At 42.0% G+C, this 16,569-nt stretch overlaps 1 protein-coding gene across 2 annotated transcripts; it reads right to left on the bottom strand.

Annotated features, from left to right (window-relative positions):
• Window positions 1-1,964: 1,964 nt before the first annotated feature.
• xbp1 (X-box binding protein 1) lies at window positions 1,965-8,044 on the bottom strand. Of its 2 annotated transcripts, none has more exons than XM_069933112.1 (5): window positions 7,676-8,044; window positions 7,252-7,348; window positions 6,199-6,363; window positions 4,117-4,212; window positions 1,965-3,090 (listed from the first exon to the last, which is right to left on the bottom strand). In XM_069933112.1, exons 1-5 carry the CDS (start codon window positions 7,891-7,893, stop codon window positions 2,539-2,541), a joined length of 1,128 nt encoding a protein of 375 aa, XP_069789213.1. In that variant the 5' UTR covers window positions 7,894-8,044; the 3' UTR covers window positions 1,965-2,538. The 2 variants fall into 2 exon arrangements, with proteins under 2 accessions (XP_069789213.1, XP_069789212.1); XM_069933111.1 differs by having other exon boundaries at window positions 2,812-3,090; window positions 4,117-4,280; window positions 6,244-6,363.
• Between the last annotated feature and the right edge of the window lie 8,525 nt (window positions 8,045-16,569).

The following is a 16,569-nucleotide window of genomic DNA, read 5'->3' as shown; positions in this document are numbered from 1 at the left end:
CATCCTTCCTTAAATATGGAGAATGGCCCTGCACACAGCACTGCAGTTGCAATTTTACTGATGCCCTAAAAGCCAATGTCCCAAAAACCAACACATGATCTCGCAACTTCTATGTTCACTTCCCTTTGCAGTAAAAAAAAATTTGGTTAGCTTCTCTGGTTACTTGTTATATCTAGTTACTTGTTATGCCTGCATACTAGCCTTTGCATACCTGCATTTGGACACCTAGATCCTTCTGTATCTCGGAACTCTAAACTCTCATTAGATAATATGCCTCTTTTTTCTCAAAATGGACAATTTCAGAATCTTCCCTGATAATTTCCAAATATTCAATCTTTGCCCATGAAGTTAATGGATGACTCCTTCCCAATTTATTTTCCTACCCATCTTGTGCAGACATTTACCAAACATCCCTTCCCATGCTTTCATCCAAGTCTCAAGTATAAATTGTAAGCTGAGCCGCAGAATAAATCCGTGGAATATCATTCATTATTTCGGATTCCTATTACGCAACAGACCTCAAATTGGATTATATCTGCATTTTATCTCCCTGGTAACTTTTGCAGCAGCCCTTTATCAAATGCCTTCTGGAAATCTGGGAAAATATTCTGAATTCCCCCACTTGGAAATTATTGCTGCCTTGCAGTTCTCTGGTTTGAAAGTTATTTGCCACATAAGTCTATGCCTGAAAATGCTCCAGAACTTGCTGCTTGCTCATGTGGACTGTTTAATTTGCTTAAGAGTTACAGATGGAATTGGGTAGAATCATCAATGAACATCCTGACTTGTGACTTTGGTATTGATGAAACAGCTGAGGATGGCCAGGCCTCAAATACTGTGCAAAGGCTTGGATGTTATCTTCCTTTCTGCAAAATACAATTCCAATGTTTGGATTTTTGTCTCTTTGAGGCCCATTAAATTGTGTTATCAAGGCACATGTCACCTTTAGGCAAATGCTGCTTTGATGCCAAGTGCAGTCACTCTCACCTTATCTCAGGAATCCAGCTCTTTAGTCCACATGGTGGGGTCCTGACAAAACCCAAAATGGGCATGATAATTGAAAGCTACTTTACAAGCACTGCTCATTGATGTGTGAGTAGATCTATTGGGTATTAATTAACCACCAGATTAATAGTGCATAGATGCCAGTGTTATAAATGTACAGGAGCAGCTTGACTGAAGGCCATTATCTTTGTCACATTTAGTGCTTGGGCATCTCTTTCTTTCACACATGCTACAAATTGTATGGTCTTCTGTAAAGGTGTGGTTCTCAGAGGCAATCCAATGGATTATTACCTTGACTATACTAACTGCTGCCACAAAGGCTTCGAGCTTTATCTTGCTGCCATAAAGAATAGTGATATTTATGTTCTGTTCCTGTTAAGTGTTCACCACAATCCAAATTGAAATATTGTAGTACTTAAGTTTTGATCTCGCAATTAGAGCAGCAGCAAGATGGATAACATGACTTATCCCTCTACAACTTCCCAGTCCTCATTTTCACTTTGATGTGCAATAGTTCTAGACAAGTAATTCAAGCAAAGGAGATGAAATTATCAGCATTTTATGTGTAGAGTTCCTCCAGCATTTCATTCTTTGCTCCCATTCTTTACATGTTCACTCTTTCTCCTTCAGCCTATGCTCCAGCTTCCTTCCTGTCCTATTAGAGATTTATGCTGAATTCAGGCTCAAGGATCAATTTTCATTGCATGCACATGGGTCCCACTGCCAGATTCCAGATCTGCCATTCCCAGCAATAGGTACCACATGACACCCAGCCAAAGGCTTTGGACAGTTCAGAGGGTTGTTTAAAAAAGGAAAGTACTGCAGCAGGGAAAAACAAACAAATCTTACTCTAGGAGTAAGCCTTCACACTCCCAAAGCAGGTTTCCCACAATACATGTTTGTGTATTAACAAACAAAACATTCATTGCACTTATTTTTAATTGCACAAAGTTTAAATATTAAAATTGAGAAAGCATCTTTAATTACATCCAGGCAATGGCAAAAAATAAAAATCAAGACTGTCATATGCATTTACATAGTAAATTATAGGAGAATATCTAGTGTAGTATGCATCTATATACATGCAAATACTTAACTTTGACTGGAAAGAGATGTAGGGAAATGAACTATATGTGTACCAGCATATTATGTTCCAGTATTATTTCCAATTGTGACAATTTGTTTCGACACAAGATTACTAAACATCTACACCTGTTTTTAGTCATATATCAGATGTACAAGAGTAGCAAATGATATATTCTGGATCTCAATGAATTGCCAATGAAATGTCGGTGTGTCCATTAAAACATCTAGTTGAAGTTGTTACACTAGAAATCATGATTTGCTCCAAGGCAAAACTATATACAGAATAGAGTTTTATGGTTACATGTTGACAAGGTTGTTTAAATAGCTCACAAGCCTTCATGTTAACAAAGCAGCTTGCTAACCATGAACAGGAATGGCAACAACCAACCTTGAACTCAAGAGACCAAATAAGCTCCAGCTGAACAGTTTCAGAAGCCTCCATGGCTTTTAAACTGCAATTAATTGGGGAAAGAGTTCACTGGTGAAAACATCCTCCCAGTTGTTGCCAAAAGTTAGTGGGGAGGACATATCACTTAGAGGGGATGAGGATCCTTCATAATCAGAATCATGATGTGCGAAGGGATACATGGGCTTTTCTTTCCATTGCCTGGATGAAAGTTGATTTGTAAGTTGCATTTCAGTGAGGAACTCATCTTCTGAGGGCTCCTGTTTGAGTTCCATTGGTAAAGAGGCTTCTGCAATCATTTCATTGGTGCTACCAAAAGATACTTGCTCAATTTTGATGGCAGTTTCACTGCTCTGCACGACGTTGGACTCCGCCAGTGGCTTGTGGTAGAAGTGATCAAAGTGGATCATTTCATTAATGGCTTCCAGCTTGGTTGATGAGGCCCCCAGAGGTGCAGGGGTGGAGGCTGGTAGGCAACCAACATTTTCATTGTAGGTACACTCTCCCAATTCAAAGGGCCTGGACCCCTCTTCATTGAATCGAAACAAGGTTTCTGGGTCAAAGTAGTCCAGAATGCCCAGGAAGAGATCAGACTGCAAATAAATAAATTCAGTTACATTTCTGAAGCACAGATTTTCAACTGAATGCCTGATCTGTCCAAGTGATGTATTCCTAGTGGTGCAAGTAGTACAAGCTTGAGAAAATATGGTAATTCTTAGTGCTGAATGTTTGCATGCATGGTGTACATCTACTATTGTAAAATGGGTGTCCACCCAGTGAGCATCTTCCAATGAGCCAAAGGAATTTTAAAATGCACATCCGCAAAATGTCTGTTGTTCTCCCATTCATAAATTAGTTATAATTTGCAAGAAATGAGTACATCCCAAAAGATTTAATGATTTACACTTAACTGGTACAAAAATACCAGTTTTGCTTGATTTCTTTCTAGGATAATTCCAGCTTCCTTTTGATTTAAACAGGCCTGTTGAGCTTCTTTTTAAAAAAAGTCTTGTTTATAATATCATACAATTTAGTCCAAGTAGAAAGCCACTCAGTTTAAAAATTGGCAAGCAACCAGAGCAGAGCCAAGGTTTCCATCCATCACACTATTATCAGTCAAGCCTAAAAATCTGAATTATCTAGTCCCTTCATTTTCACCTTCAGCAACTGATTCTGTACCAACATACATACCAATTCTCTTTGGATGAATGGCTCTTGTCCACTTTCATTACCCTCTGCGTCAAAATATTTTAACCAAGTGTTCAGTTACTACTTGAAGATCTGCATGTTTGTCCTCCCTCCAAAATCAGCAACAAGGTACAAAATGTCCATACCACAAGAATCAGGTTTATCACACAAGGTCATATTTTGCTTCTGACCAATTAGTTTCCATGCATCAAGAAAAAGCCTGTCCAACAATGGCTTTCCTCAAAATGTTTCAAGTTGGAAGGCAGTAAAAAAATGTAGACAAGGATGGTTTATGAAAGCACAAATGCAATAATACATTCTGTATACCCAAGGTTCTCCATGCATAGATTTGAATGAAGTTGGTATCAAGCCAGATATGACTGCATCCATAGATGCCTACCTGACCCAGCTCTGTCCCAACTGGCACTTACCTCAGAGTCTGAAGAGTCAATGCTGTCAGTATCCACGTGGAAGGAGTCAACCTGGCAGACAGTTGGGCCTGCACCTGCTGCAGAGGCACACGTAGTCTGAGTGCTGCGGACTCAGCTGACCCGGCTGCCAGGCTGATTTCCTCCACCCTGGCTTGTAGAAGTACCTGTGCAATAAAGGACAGACAGTTTTAGTCACACCAATAACACGAGCATTCATTAAAAACCAGTTTCTATTTACATTGTTCTTTTTGAAGGAGCAAAATTACCAACTTCCATAGAAAAGTCAAAATGTTGTGCCAAGATATAGATATATCAGGGCCTGCACAAAGCTGCAGGATTCCAAGTTCCAAAGTTTGGTCAAAAGTGGTAGAAGAGGTTTAGACAAATTTAAGATCCTGATTCGATATAGTTAAAATTTTAGTTGTCATAATGCGAAACAATGAAGATCAGGGATGACCCTTAACCAAAGGCTGAAATACAAGTTTTGCTCTGGTCAGTTTGACCACAATGCAATTTCAGGATTAATTGCACACTTCAATGTGGTTTGAGATTCCTGGTTTCAATGCTCTGTTCCGCTATTGGGTGTGAGCAATGCAATTCTCACAATGGTAATGAAGTAATGGGTCTACCCAGAACTCCTTCAAACTTTCTCAGGTACAGCTTCCCTTGCATTTCACAAGGTAGGTGGAGGAGCAGGTAGTGTGGAGGAAACATGGACAGATTAAAAGAAGGGGCAGAAAAATGACAAATTAAACACAATGTCAGAAAGTGTACGGTCATGCAATTTAATCGAAAAAATAAACAGGCAGACTTTTTTTTTTAATTGGGAGAAAAGTTAAAATACAAATGGACCTGTTAGTCTGAAGGAAAACTCACATGTCAAAATGGTGAAGGCAAATTCAATGCTGACATTCATTTCAAGAATACAAGAGCAGGGTTGTGATGTTGAGGCTTTATAAGGCACTGGTGAGCTCACTTGGAGCATTGTGAGCAGTTTTGGGCTCCTCATTTAATAAAGGATGTGCTGACATTGGAGTGGGTTCAAAGGTGGTTCATTAGGATAATTCTGGGACTGAAAGGGTCATCATATGAAGAGCATTTGACAGCTCTTAGCCTATATTTGTTGGAATTTAGGGGGGGGAGAAGCTCTGAAATATTTTGAACAGGTGAAAGGCATGAACAGTGGATGGAGAACAGTTGTTTCCCCATGGTGGGAGAATCTAAAAGAGGGCACATCTTCATGATTGAATGCTGTTCACATAGACTAGAGATGCAGAGGAATTTCTTCAGCCAGATGGTAGTAAATCTGTTAAATTTGTGGCCACAGATAGTTGTGTAGGCCAGGACCTTGGGGGCATTTAAAGCAGAGATTGATCGTTTCTTCATTAGCCAGGGCATCAAAGGTTATGTTGAGATGGCCATGCAGTGGGGCTGAGTCGGAAAAAGGATCAGCACATGATTGAATGAGACAGACTTGATGGGCTGAATAGTGTGCGCGCACGCAGGAACAATAGACAGCAAAGTTTGAATTACAGTCAAATATGGCATTTGGTGAACAAGTGGGTAGCGCAACAGAGATGAAAAATGCAAGAGGAGGTGTGCTATTGTGTATTGAATCCTTGGATCTATATTATTAACACAAACTCATGCTATTGCATCAGATGCACCATTTCCAACTGACCAAAAGATAGTCCTAATTCCTAATAGCTCAAGGTGTTGATACAGTAACCAGCAGTTCTCAATAGGACCATAAGTAATTTAAAAGAAACCCAATAAAAATGTGATGATTTATGCAAATCATCTACTTCGCTGGCTAGTAGCCAGGCCATAGAAATTAAACAAAGTATTTCAAGGAAACACGGATATGCAAATTCTAGTTCCCTGGCTATCAGATATCACCTGCCCATGTAGCAGCTATTAAATTCCAGACAGACACATTCCACCAGCTATCCACTATAGAGACTGCTAAAAAAATCTATTTGCTTCTCCGCAGGAAGAAATGCAGCTATACTGAACAAGTGGGGAATACACTCATTATCTTCCTTGTGTAGAGCTGCTAAACCCGATGCAGAATTCTCCAACACTCAAATGGGATACAGAAAGAGATGGAACCAAAGCTCTCAATACCTTCTCCTTTTCTGTATCCAGAGTTTCCATGCCCAGTCTCTGTCGGAGCTCCTGATTCTCTGATAGGAGGCTGTGGGTCTTCTCATGCAGAAGTCTGTTCTCTATTTGCAGTTTCTGATTCTGCAGAGGCCAACAAATTTAAAACTTTAAAAACTGCAAATACTGAAAACTCTTCCACTTCAGGAAGTGTTACAGAATTGATGGAAATAGGTCCACCAAATTCACAGATGGGAGAATAGAGATGACACCACCCCCACAACTTTTTAAATTGGCAAACACCAAACCTGCTGGTGAAATCAAGCACAGTTGTGTATTGCACTTGACCTCAGTATTTGCAAACTTTGTTTAACCCCTTTTTAAATTGGGAACCATCCATAACAATTAACTTGAGCAAAAAAGGTTGTTCTGCCAATCTATTCTTTTCCTTTGGCCAGTGCTAACTGATAGTGTGAACCTAGGGTGGCCAGTCACCCAGTTTTAGGCCAGACAGTCCAGGTTTTGAGCCCTCTATCCTCCATCTGGTGCCACTTTGAGCCACACATTACTTTGCCCTCCATTTGGACAGTAAGAGCAAGGGGGGGGGCACTTGACTTGTTAAAATGTGGCACCCTAGGGGATTGGAGTACCGGGGCCAGCCCGCAAACAGAACATGTAGTTCTGGCTCGGTCAGCCACGCTTTGGCGTTGAGTGGTGTCGGGCTTTGAAGGAGGGAGAGCGAGGCTCCATATCCATTTCTTTATTTATGAATGCATAGATTGTATGTTATGTGATAAATCATTGAATAGAAAAAAGGGCTCGAGCAACAACAAATGTTGAAACTGCTAGGTTTTTCTGGATTTATACAGGCAAAAAAAAAATTTCATGTTAGAACTTTTATTTAGTAATGTCTGTTTGGAGCAGGGGTTTTTTTGCAAAGCGGTTTAAATTTTATTACTTTTTGTTTTAGAAAGTGTGTGACCTTTTTGGAACTGGCCACCATTGTGATGGGAGCAATGCCGGGCACTTTACCTCAAACTCCATCTCGGACACTTGCTCCTCCAGTTCGGACATGCGAGCTTTCTTCCTGTCCCGGGCTGTCTGGGCTGCCACTCGGTTCTTTAGCTTCCTTTAGTTTTAAACAAAAGGAAAAAACACGACAACCAAAAAAAAACATGATTGTTATTAGCGCCCTAGAGGAAACAAATAGCAATCGCTCGAAGGCCTGTTAATACTGTTAAGAGCCAGCACATGGAGAGAGAGGAAGAGGACGCACTCGAGCAGGGGTCGGACAATGAGGAGCGAGTGGGAGGCGGCCGAGGCGAGACGCAGGCATTAATGGAGACAAAACAACCTCAAATACCGACAGCCAGTTTACCCCCAAAAACTAGACAATTAATGCCAATGACGATCACCGACAGCCGGTTCGGTCGCCGGGGAGAGAAGCGCACCCTACCTCCGCAGAGCCTTCTCCTCCGGGCTGAGGTGGGTCAGCCGCTGCCTCTTGCGATGGCCGTGGTTGGCAGCGGCCGCCGGCCGGGGGGGAGAGTCGTGCAGCGAGCCGCCCCGGGCAGGGTACACCACCGAGACCGGCTGGCTGACCTCCAACCCCTTCTGCTTCCCTCCCGGGATCAGCAGGACTTTGGCCGAAGCGGCCGGCGTCACCGCCACCATTGCTGCCGCCACTGTCTCGAGATCTGCGCGTGGGTGACGGAGGGGGCGGGGGTGGCCGCCGTGCGCTCGCGGAGAGCCGGGTGAGCAGTGCGGCGCCCAATTCCACGGTGAGACTTGGTCGACTCCAACGCTGTTCTCCTGGGCAAATTTCAACCAACGTGTTTAAATACCATTGGCGGAACAAGCGGCGCATCACCCAGACACCACAGCCTGATTGGTCACGCCAAACATGCAATGATGAAAGCCAAGGCGCAGATGGCGTCAGCCCTTGTAGCTGCCCTGAATGTAGCGATTCATCAACTGTGTATCATTGCACAGACGAACGTCGCGCCTCGAGAGTAAAAGTATATGAGGCCAACCCAATTGTAAGAATACTACATTTATAAACCCGACCATTATGCAAACGGATTTTACAAATCGCTGAGGTGCAGATTTTATAGTTTTCTCGCATGTCCTTATAGATTCTCCATGGAATCATTTATATATTTTTTTGCTGTGAGAGTTTTCGGGCGCTTGACAGAATAATTCAATGGCCCGCAAGAGAAGATTTTCCTCCTCAAAGTCCCCAGCCCGGGTTATTGCGTCATCTTTCCAGTCACTGGGCTTTTTTGTCGATCTTCCCGGTAAAATCAACTATATTTTTGAAGGAAGGCCGGCGGACATAACAACTTGGCCATCACGAAGTTTAGCCAAAAAGATTTACACGCTGGCCCGAGTTGGCAACGCGCCTGCTCAAACATTCTCATCGAGTTGACTGAGCTGAAAAGCAGGCCGCGTGTTATTCCATTGCAGCGCACGCACAGGTTGAGAGTATTTGACACGGGATCGCTCCTTCTGCTTTGACTGAATCTCAATGTGGCAAGCGGCGATATTATGCTGAAAATTGGCTGAATATGATGTGTCCTGATTCAATCCCGGCGGTGACCCATCACCTTCCCACCGACCAGTGGCAGAGGGCACCCATCCGGCGTATTTATCCCATCTCCTGCATTTGACCCAGAGCCTTCAATGCGAATCAAGTGTTTGTCTTAAATGTCTTTGGCGAACCTGCTTCCACAATTCTCACAGGCAGTGTATCCCAGATACTCATCGCTGTTTGAAAAAGGTCCCTTCAGATCCTCTCTGAATCTCTTACACTGATCCTAAATCTAGGTTTTCCAGTTAGACCTGCCACTGACAATGAGGCAAAGTTTCCTGCTGCACATCTTATCTCTATCCATCATTAGACATCTCACTCATGTCCCCTCTTAGCCTCCTCCATTCCATGAAAAACAGACCCAGTCTCCCCTCTTTCTCAGCAATTGTCAGTGTCCACAACAGACCTTGTACCTTTCCTCAATGGGTGTGCATTTAATGGGCCAAAGGCAAGCACTATTGTGGGATAGTGGCAGTGTGGGATGGAAAGAGAGCAATTTCATCCCAGTGTCAGTAAACAAAAAATCAATGAAAGTGGACAACTCTGAATGAAATAAATAAAGGGACATCAAATGAAAGGAGGCTCATCCCACAAAGCAACAGCAAAAATTAAATGATAATTCACCACTGTGGATGGAATCTAGAAGATGTTTATTGAAACGATGCCTGTTGCAGTGGTCATAGAAGACCTTAAGTGTGAGACTCCTTTCCAAATACAATTGGAAATATATATACAATATATTCCTTGGATTCTGTATAAAGGATGGCCTATCCTTCACCCATCACACCTCCTCGTTAGTCAGGAAGGTGCCTACACTTTCCAAAGAAAGTTGAGGATGGCAGGGATGCTGGTTACAAGAGCACAATGGAGAGTGTCCTATCTGGCTACATCATTGTGTGGTATGGTAGCTGCAAAGCATAAGGCTGGAAGTCAATACAGAGGATCATCAAAACAGACAAGAAAATCACTGGGGTCTCCTTTATCTCTGTTAATAACATTTGCTGGGAGCATTGCTTAAATCATGCACAAAGAATTATTGAGAACCCTTTCCATCCAGCACACAGTTACTTTGAGTAGACCCTAACCCACTACCATCAAGAAAGAAGTAGAGGAGCATCAAATTCAGGACTGTCAGGCTGGGAAATAATTTCATCCCGCAGATTGTGAGATTGATAAACAGTATCCTGTAACTAGGTAAATCAACCCAACATATTTAATCATATTTTTAAAAAATTCTATCTCTGTGATTATTATGTAGTAAAACACGGAAGTCTGCAGAAGTAAAAACACAATGCTGGAGAAAATGACCAGGTCAAATAATGAACTTTACATAACCAAAGTTTTGGGCCTGAGCCTTAAATCAAGGTATGAGCAAAATGTAGTCAGGCACCTGAATAAAATGGTGGGGAGAGGAGCAGGGTGAGGAGCACAGGTCCACAGACCACACATACACATGCAATACTCACCAGTTTCTGCTAGCCTAATCCCCATTCTCCCTCTCTTCCCCATCCCTCTGTCTTTTTTTCTCCATCTCTCCATCCCCTTCCCTCTCCATTTACAGAGCCATTCCCTCTTCCCTGTTTGCTGGCATGCCCTCCCTCCCTTATCCACCTACTATCTCCTGCCTATGGGACTCTACTCCAGCCCCTGCCCCTCAACCCTCTACCCCCCCCCCCCATTATTTTGTTTGGGCACCTGCCTATATTTTGTTCATATCTTGATGAAGGGCTCAAGCCCGTAACATTGGTTATATATCTTTATCCTTGCTACATAAAGTGTACCACCATTTAACAGCCTTGTTTTTACTTCAACCACGGAATCTGCAGACTTTCATGTTTTACTCCTTTTGCTTAACTCAAGTTATTCAGTGTACTCTCAGCTATCCACCATTCATAGGGAATGGGGTGGGGGCGGGGGAATGCCTGAAATAGTTTCATATTCTTAGAATATTTTCGACCCCAGTGAATTCCAAATGCATAATTACTGGAGAGTTAACAAAATAGCATCATTTCCTTGCTATGCCTCAATTAATCAGCAAGAGAAAACCCAATATGTCTCTTCAGTCAACTTCTGATCTGCACTGCTATACCTAAGGGTCTGTAAAAAGTGTGATAGTTTATGTTATATTTCATATTGTATGTAGATATGTTTTAAAGGAGATAAAGGTTTTATTTAGTGTAGGTCACAAACAAATACAAACAACAAAACAGATCTCATTTAAAATGCCAGAGCTCTGCTCAAGCCAGACAGTCCAGGCTCCGAGTGCCTTTGCAAAAACTTTGAAGAAATCCTATAAGGACTTCACAAATAGGTGTTAATTGGACATGCTGTGGAATAATGGATTATTGTTTTGGAAAGCAACAGATGAACGAACTCAGAAGATTGGGTCCGGTGCCACAGTCTGAGGGCAGTTTGCTGTTCTAAGAGGGTCATGTGGTTTTCTCTGAGTGAGGGAGAGAGAGAGAGAGAGAGTTCTACAGTTCAGCAGCAGCAGCTGGGACTGGAACAGGACAAGCTAGCAGCTTGAGGAAAACCCCCATTTTGAAGACAGGTTGTGAGTTCTTAGTTCAGCCTGGTCAAAACCCCCATGGTCCATACAAAAGGGGATGGCTGGCTGTAAAATGTTTCACTTGATATAAGGGAAACAAAAAGGAACTCAGTGGTAACCTGAAAGAAAGAGGTTATTATCTGGAAAATCCTGATGGGGCGAGTTTTTTCGACAAGGCACTGAAGTAGCTGAGTGAAAAGAGTCAGTTGTGGGTGTTCAACAAGCAACAAATCTCTCTCTGAAAATCAACAAGAACCTTGCTGAGCAGTAACCATTTACCTTTCAAGCACTAAAGCCTGGTGAAGATTCATAAATGTTAAATTCTGTGCACATTATAAGAATTGCCTGATACCAGTGAACTTGGAGGAGTGAGAAGTGAGATTGGACTGTGAATCAAATAATTTTTCTGAACTTACACACACATTACATACATATGCGCTTAGAATTAGAAGAGGGTTAAGTTAATATTTTCATGTTTAAAGATGATTAAAAGCAACTTTTGTTTAAGTAACCATTTGTCTTGGTGAATTTCTATTGCTGCTGGGTTTTGGGGTCCTCAGGGCCCATAACATTAGTCATTCCAAAGTTCCATCTCTCACAATCTCTCAATATGATGCTCCCTCCTCACCCCACCCCCATTTGAATTACTGCACACTTCTCTGGATTAAATTTCACTTACAATTTTCCTGCCCAAATGATAAAAACATCCATGTCTCCAAGCAGTCTTAAGCTTTCCTCATTGCTGTCAACAGCACATATATTTTATGTGTCATCTATGATCTTCTTTGTTACACCCAATATTTTCAGGACTAAATCATTTATATACAAGGGACTATTATATTACAAAGGATTTTATATTTCAGGACTAAATCATTTATATACAAAAGGCAAACACTAAGTGCTGAACCCTGTTGAACCTTTTGGCAACAGCTATTCAATCGTAATAAACCTGTCGAGCTTTATTTCCTGCTACTGATCCAATTTTGGATCCAATTACTTTAACAAGGGCAACCTAGTGGTGCAGCAAGTACAGTTGCTGCCTCACAGTTCCAATGAGCAGGATTCAATCCCTTCCTCTGCTGATGTCTCTGTGGGGTTTATATGTTCTCCCTCTAACCACATGGGCTTCTGTTTCCTCCTAAGGCGTGTAAGTTGATAGGTTCATTGGCCACTGGTGGATGAATTGATAAGAATGCGAGGAGGACAAGTTATAGGAAAATTATTGGGTGAATAAGATTGCTCTAACATCATTCTATGACCGCAAGTCATATGAAAATCACCTCTATATCCTGGATCATGTGTGATTTTACTTTGCTGAGCAGTCTGCCAATATACTATATCAAGGGCTTGCTGAAATCCAGAAAGAAATCAAATATCCTGCCCTTAATACTTCCTCAAAAAATTTAATTAGGTCAGTTAGACAGCTTCTTCTTAACAAATCGATGGGTGCTTAATTGTCATTGAGTATTTGTAAAAGATGTCAATGTGCAATATGGTGTGAGGATTGAAGTAGATACCTTTTAATCTTGCACTACTTGCAAGTTAGAAGCACAGCATAATATGTCCAGTTCGATTCTTTTCCTTAATACCAGGAAGGATTATGTTGCTTGTGTGACAAGTTCACTGGAGATCTCTTGTTGATGACTCAGGTGTGATACAAAGGCAACTTAGAACTAGTCTACCTCACGAGCTTATTCTTTCACCAGGGAGTTAGTCAAATGGCAGCTTAAATGGATAAATTGCCCACATTGATTTGAAAAATAATTCACTTTTAATCTAAAGGAGAAAGGAATTTCTTATCATTCTTCAAATTTCCCATTTTCATTTTAGCAATAAAAGCTTCTGTTTAAACAGATACCAGAATTAACCTGATTTTAGTGTAGCCCATTCTGTGAGCCCCGTTGCAATTTTAACAACGTTTTCACAGCCCAGAAGAGCTCTGAAATTGTGTACACGTGTTCATTTTGGTGATTTCCGTGTGCTCTGGAGTCAGAGATGTCCATCCATAGAAGAAGGAATTTGCCTTTAAAATAGCACCTTACTCACCATTGGGATTTCCCAAAGAGATGTGAGAAATAGAGTTGCCAAACCACAGCAATGTCTCAGAACACAAGTGTAAGGAACAATCGGATCATTTATTTTAGAAATGGAGGCTGAGTGATAAATGTTGACCAGGACACCCACACTAAAAACTATTGTAGGATTTTTTATGACTGTTAGGGAGCAGGGTCAAAGCGGTGCTTAACAATAGAGGGCAAAGTGGCTCAGCCAATATAGCTGTTCAATGCTGGAACAGCTAGATAGAGTGGATGAGGAGAAGATGTTCCATGTAGTGGTTGGTCCAAGACCCAAGGGCAGAACGTCAGAATAAAAGGATATCCTTTTAGAAATGAGATGAGCAGATTCATGCAGAGGGTGTGAATCTGTGGAATTAATTGCCATAGATGCCTGTGGAGCCCAAGTCATTGGGTATATTTAAAGCAGAGATTGATAAGTTCTTGATTAGTAAGGGTGTCAAAAGTATGGGGTGAAGGCAAGAGATTGGGATTGAGTGGAAAAATAAATCAACCATGATTTAAATGGCAGAGCAGACTTGAAGGGCCAAATGGCCTAATGTGCTTACCTCATAGTGCCAATGAACTTGGATCAATCCTGAGCTCCAATTCCATCTGTGTAGAGTTTGGAAGTTCTCTCGGTGACCACATGGATTTTCTCCAGATGCTCTGGTTTCCTCCCACGTCTCAAAGATGATAGGTTAATTGGCAGCTGGAATTACCTCTATTATGATATCAAATGGCTGAACCTAGGGAGAGTTGATGGAAATGTGTAGAAATTAGTTGGGTTAATGTAGTTATGGACCATCAAAGACTTGGTTGGCCATAAGGCTTCCTTTTATGCCAGGACCTATGATCTCTAATAAAGAACAATGATAATGTGATTGTCTGTTGACAATATACTTAAGTATCAAACCTAATTGTGTGATAAGTCATTGTACTAAGACTTGAATCCATAACCTTCTGGCATTGATCACAGGAGAATAGGCATTCATTAGGTAGGCTATATATCTCCTAATACAGCACAGCATCAATGAGTAGCAGTAGCATAGTAATTCAGAATTTTATGAGAAATAATTTATTAAGTGTTTGAGCTTTGCAGCCAAGGTTAGTTCTGCACATACAATGGGAGAAGGTTTGATTTATTTTGATTGGGTACAAATTCTATTGGAGCCATTTGCCTTTCATTTCCCTACATCTGCATTTTAGCTAAGTCAATTAAGGGCTTGCAAGTCCTGCACTTCATGGACACACTCAAAAGGTATCAGAAATGCCATGAATACAAAAAAAGAAACAGCTCAATTGTGCTCGTGTAAATTGTTTTCAAGATAAGGGCCAGTATCCTTACCCTCCTCAGCCTCCTTAGGACGTTTAGGCACTGCTGTGCCTTCCTGACAAATGAGTCAAGGATAGGTCATCCCTTACATGGATGCACACCAAGGAACTTTGTGCTCTTCACTTTCTCCACGGTGGAATTGTGTGGTGGAGAATGGTCAGCCTTTGTCCTCCTGAAGTCCTCAATCATCTTTTTTGTCTTGTCTATGCTGAGACTGTTGTTCTCGCACCATTTTACACCTTTCAACTTCCTCTCTGCAATGTGACTGATCATTGGTGTTGATGAGGCCAACTACCGTTGTATCATCCACAAATTTGATGATTCTGCTGGAACTGAGTCAGGCAGTGCAGTCGTGAGTCAGCCACATGAACAGTAGTGGGTGGGCTAATAACACAGGACTGAGGTGTGCTAGTGCTCAGCATAATGGGGGTTGAGGTCTTGCTGCCAAACTGGACTGACTGTGATCTTTCTGTCAAGAAGACCAGAATCCAGTTGCAGAGAGGGCCGTTAAATCCCAGTGAGGACAGTTTATCATCCAACCTCTGAGGTATGATTGTGCTAAATGCCAAGTCAATGAACAAAAGCCTGGCATATTAGGCATCATTCTCCAGGTGGGTCAGGACAGAGTGGCGGTTCAAAACTATTGCATCACCTGTGGACTGGTTTGTACTAAAGGCAAATTGGAAAGGATCTAATATTGCTGGAAGATGAGGTTCAATGTATTTCATCGCCAGTCACTCAAAGCACCTCATGATCATAAACATCAGTGCCACTGGACAGTAGTCATTTAGTTCAGTTACCACTGCTTTTGGGCACTCAGATGATGGTGGCTGCCTTGAACCCTGTGAGGACAGTGGACTGCTGCAGTGAGGTGTTGAAATGCCCATTACAATCTCTGTCAACTGGATCACACAGACCTTCAGCACCCATTCAACTGTGTTTTCTGGACCTGCTGTTTTGTGTGGGTTCATCCTGGATAGGATCTCCCTCACCTCAGCCATAGCTACGAATTGTGCCTAATCTTCAGGGGTAATGGTGCTTTCTTTGATGTCATATTCTTTTTCTTATCAAACCATGCATCCTGTGAGAAAGGGAGGCATCACTATTGCTGACCTGCAAGGTTGACTTATAGTCAGCTATTCTTCATGTGGCTGGTATCACTCAGGTATCTATGGATTCCCTGTGTGTACCCATGCTTTGCATTGCTGATTGAACAGAAGAGTTCAACCCTTGCTGATATTTATGCCATCTTGACTCCCAATCTGAAAACAGCTCCACGAACTCTGAATAACAAATGAGCCTCCACATCTAGCCATAGTTTTTGATTTACCTTGGCTGTGCCGTGTTTGATCACTGTAGCATTCTCAATACATATGCTGATGGAGCTAGTCACTGAGCCCGTATCCTTGTCAGTGTTGATGTGGTTGTTGTAGATGGCCGACCTGTTTTTAAGTTGACTTGATTGAAGTCACCGGAAATAATCATATGGCCATCATAGTGAGTTGCCTGGGCCTCAGAGATATTCCGGTAAAGCTCTATCAATGCTTCCCCATCATTTGCAGAAGGAAGAGCTGCAGTGATTAGAGTGGCTGTGAATTCCCTGAGTAAAGGCCCTACACTTCACCATTAAAATCTCTATCTCTAGTGAACAGTGGGCCTTTACTACAGAGATATTCCCGGTCTTAACAGAAGCAGCAGCATTTCTGTCTGCCTGAAAGGAGATAAGGCGTTCTAGCTGGATAACCACATCTGGAGTGGAATCCGAGAGCCATGTTTCTGTAATTACCAGAGCGCAGCAGCCCTTCCTTTCCCTCGGGTTCAG

The sequence above is a fragment of the Narcine bancroftii genome, chromosome 4 (assembly GCF_036971445.1).
Source record: "Narcine bancroftii isolate sNarBan1 chromosome 4, sNarBan1.hap1, whole genome shotgun sequence".
Classification (NCBI taxonomy): domain Eukaryota; kingdom Metazoa; phylum Chordata; class Chondrichthyes; order Torpediniformes; family Narcinidae; genus Narcine; species Narcine bancroftii.
This window is presented reverse-complemented; position numbering and strand designations above follow the sequence as displayed.

What these genes read in the sequence shown, in the direction of transcription:
- xbp1 (XM_069933112.1), bottom strand. Translation starts at nt 7,893, where the DNA reads ATGGTGGCGGTGACGCCGGCCGCTTCGGCCAAAGTCCTGCTGATCCCG. An exon ending in GAGGAGAAGGCTCTGCGGAG is followed by an intron (nt 7,349 to 7,675) that starts GTAGGGTGCGCT and finishes TTAAAACTAAAG; the next exon opens with GAAGCTAAAGAACCGAGTGG. An exon ending in TTGACTCTTCAGACTCTGAG is followed by an intron (nt 3,091 to 4,116) that starts GTAAGTGCCAGT and finishes ATTTATTTGCAG; the next exon opens with TCTGATCTCTTCCTGGGCAT.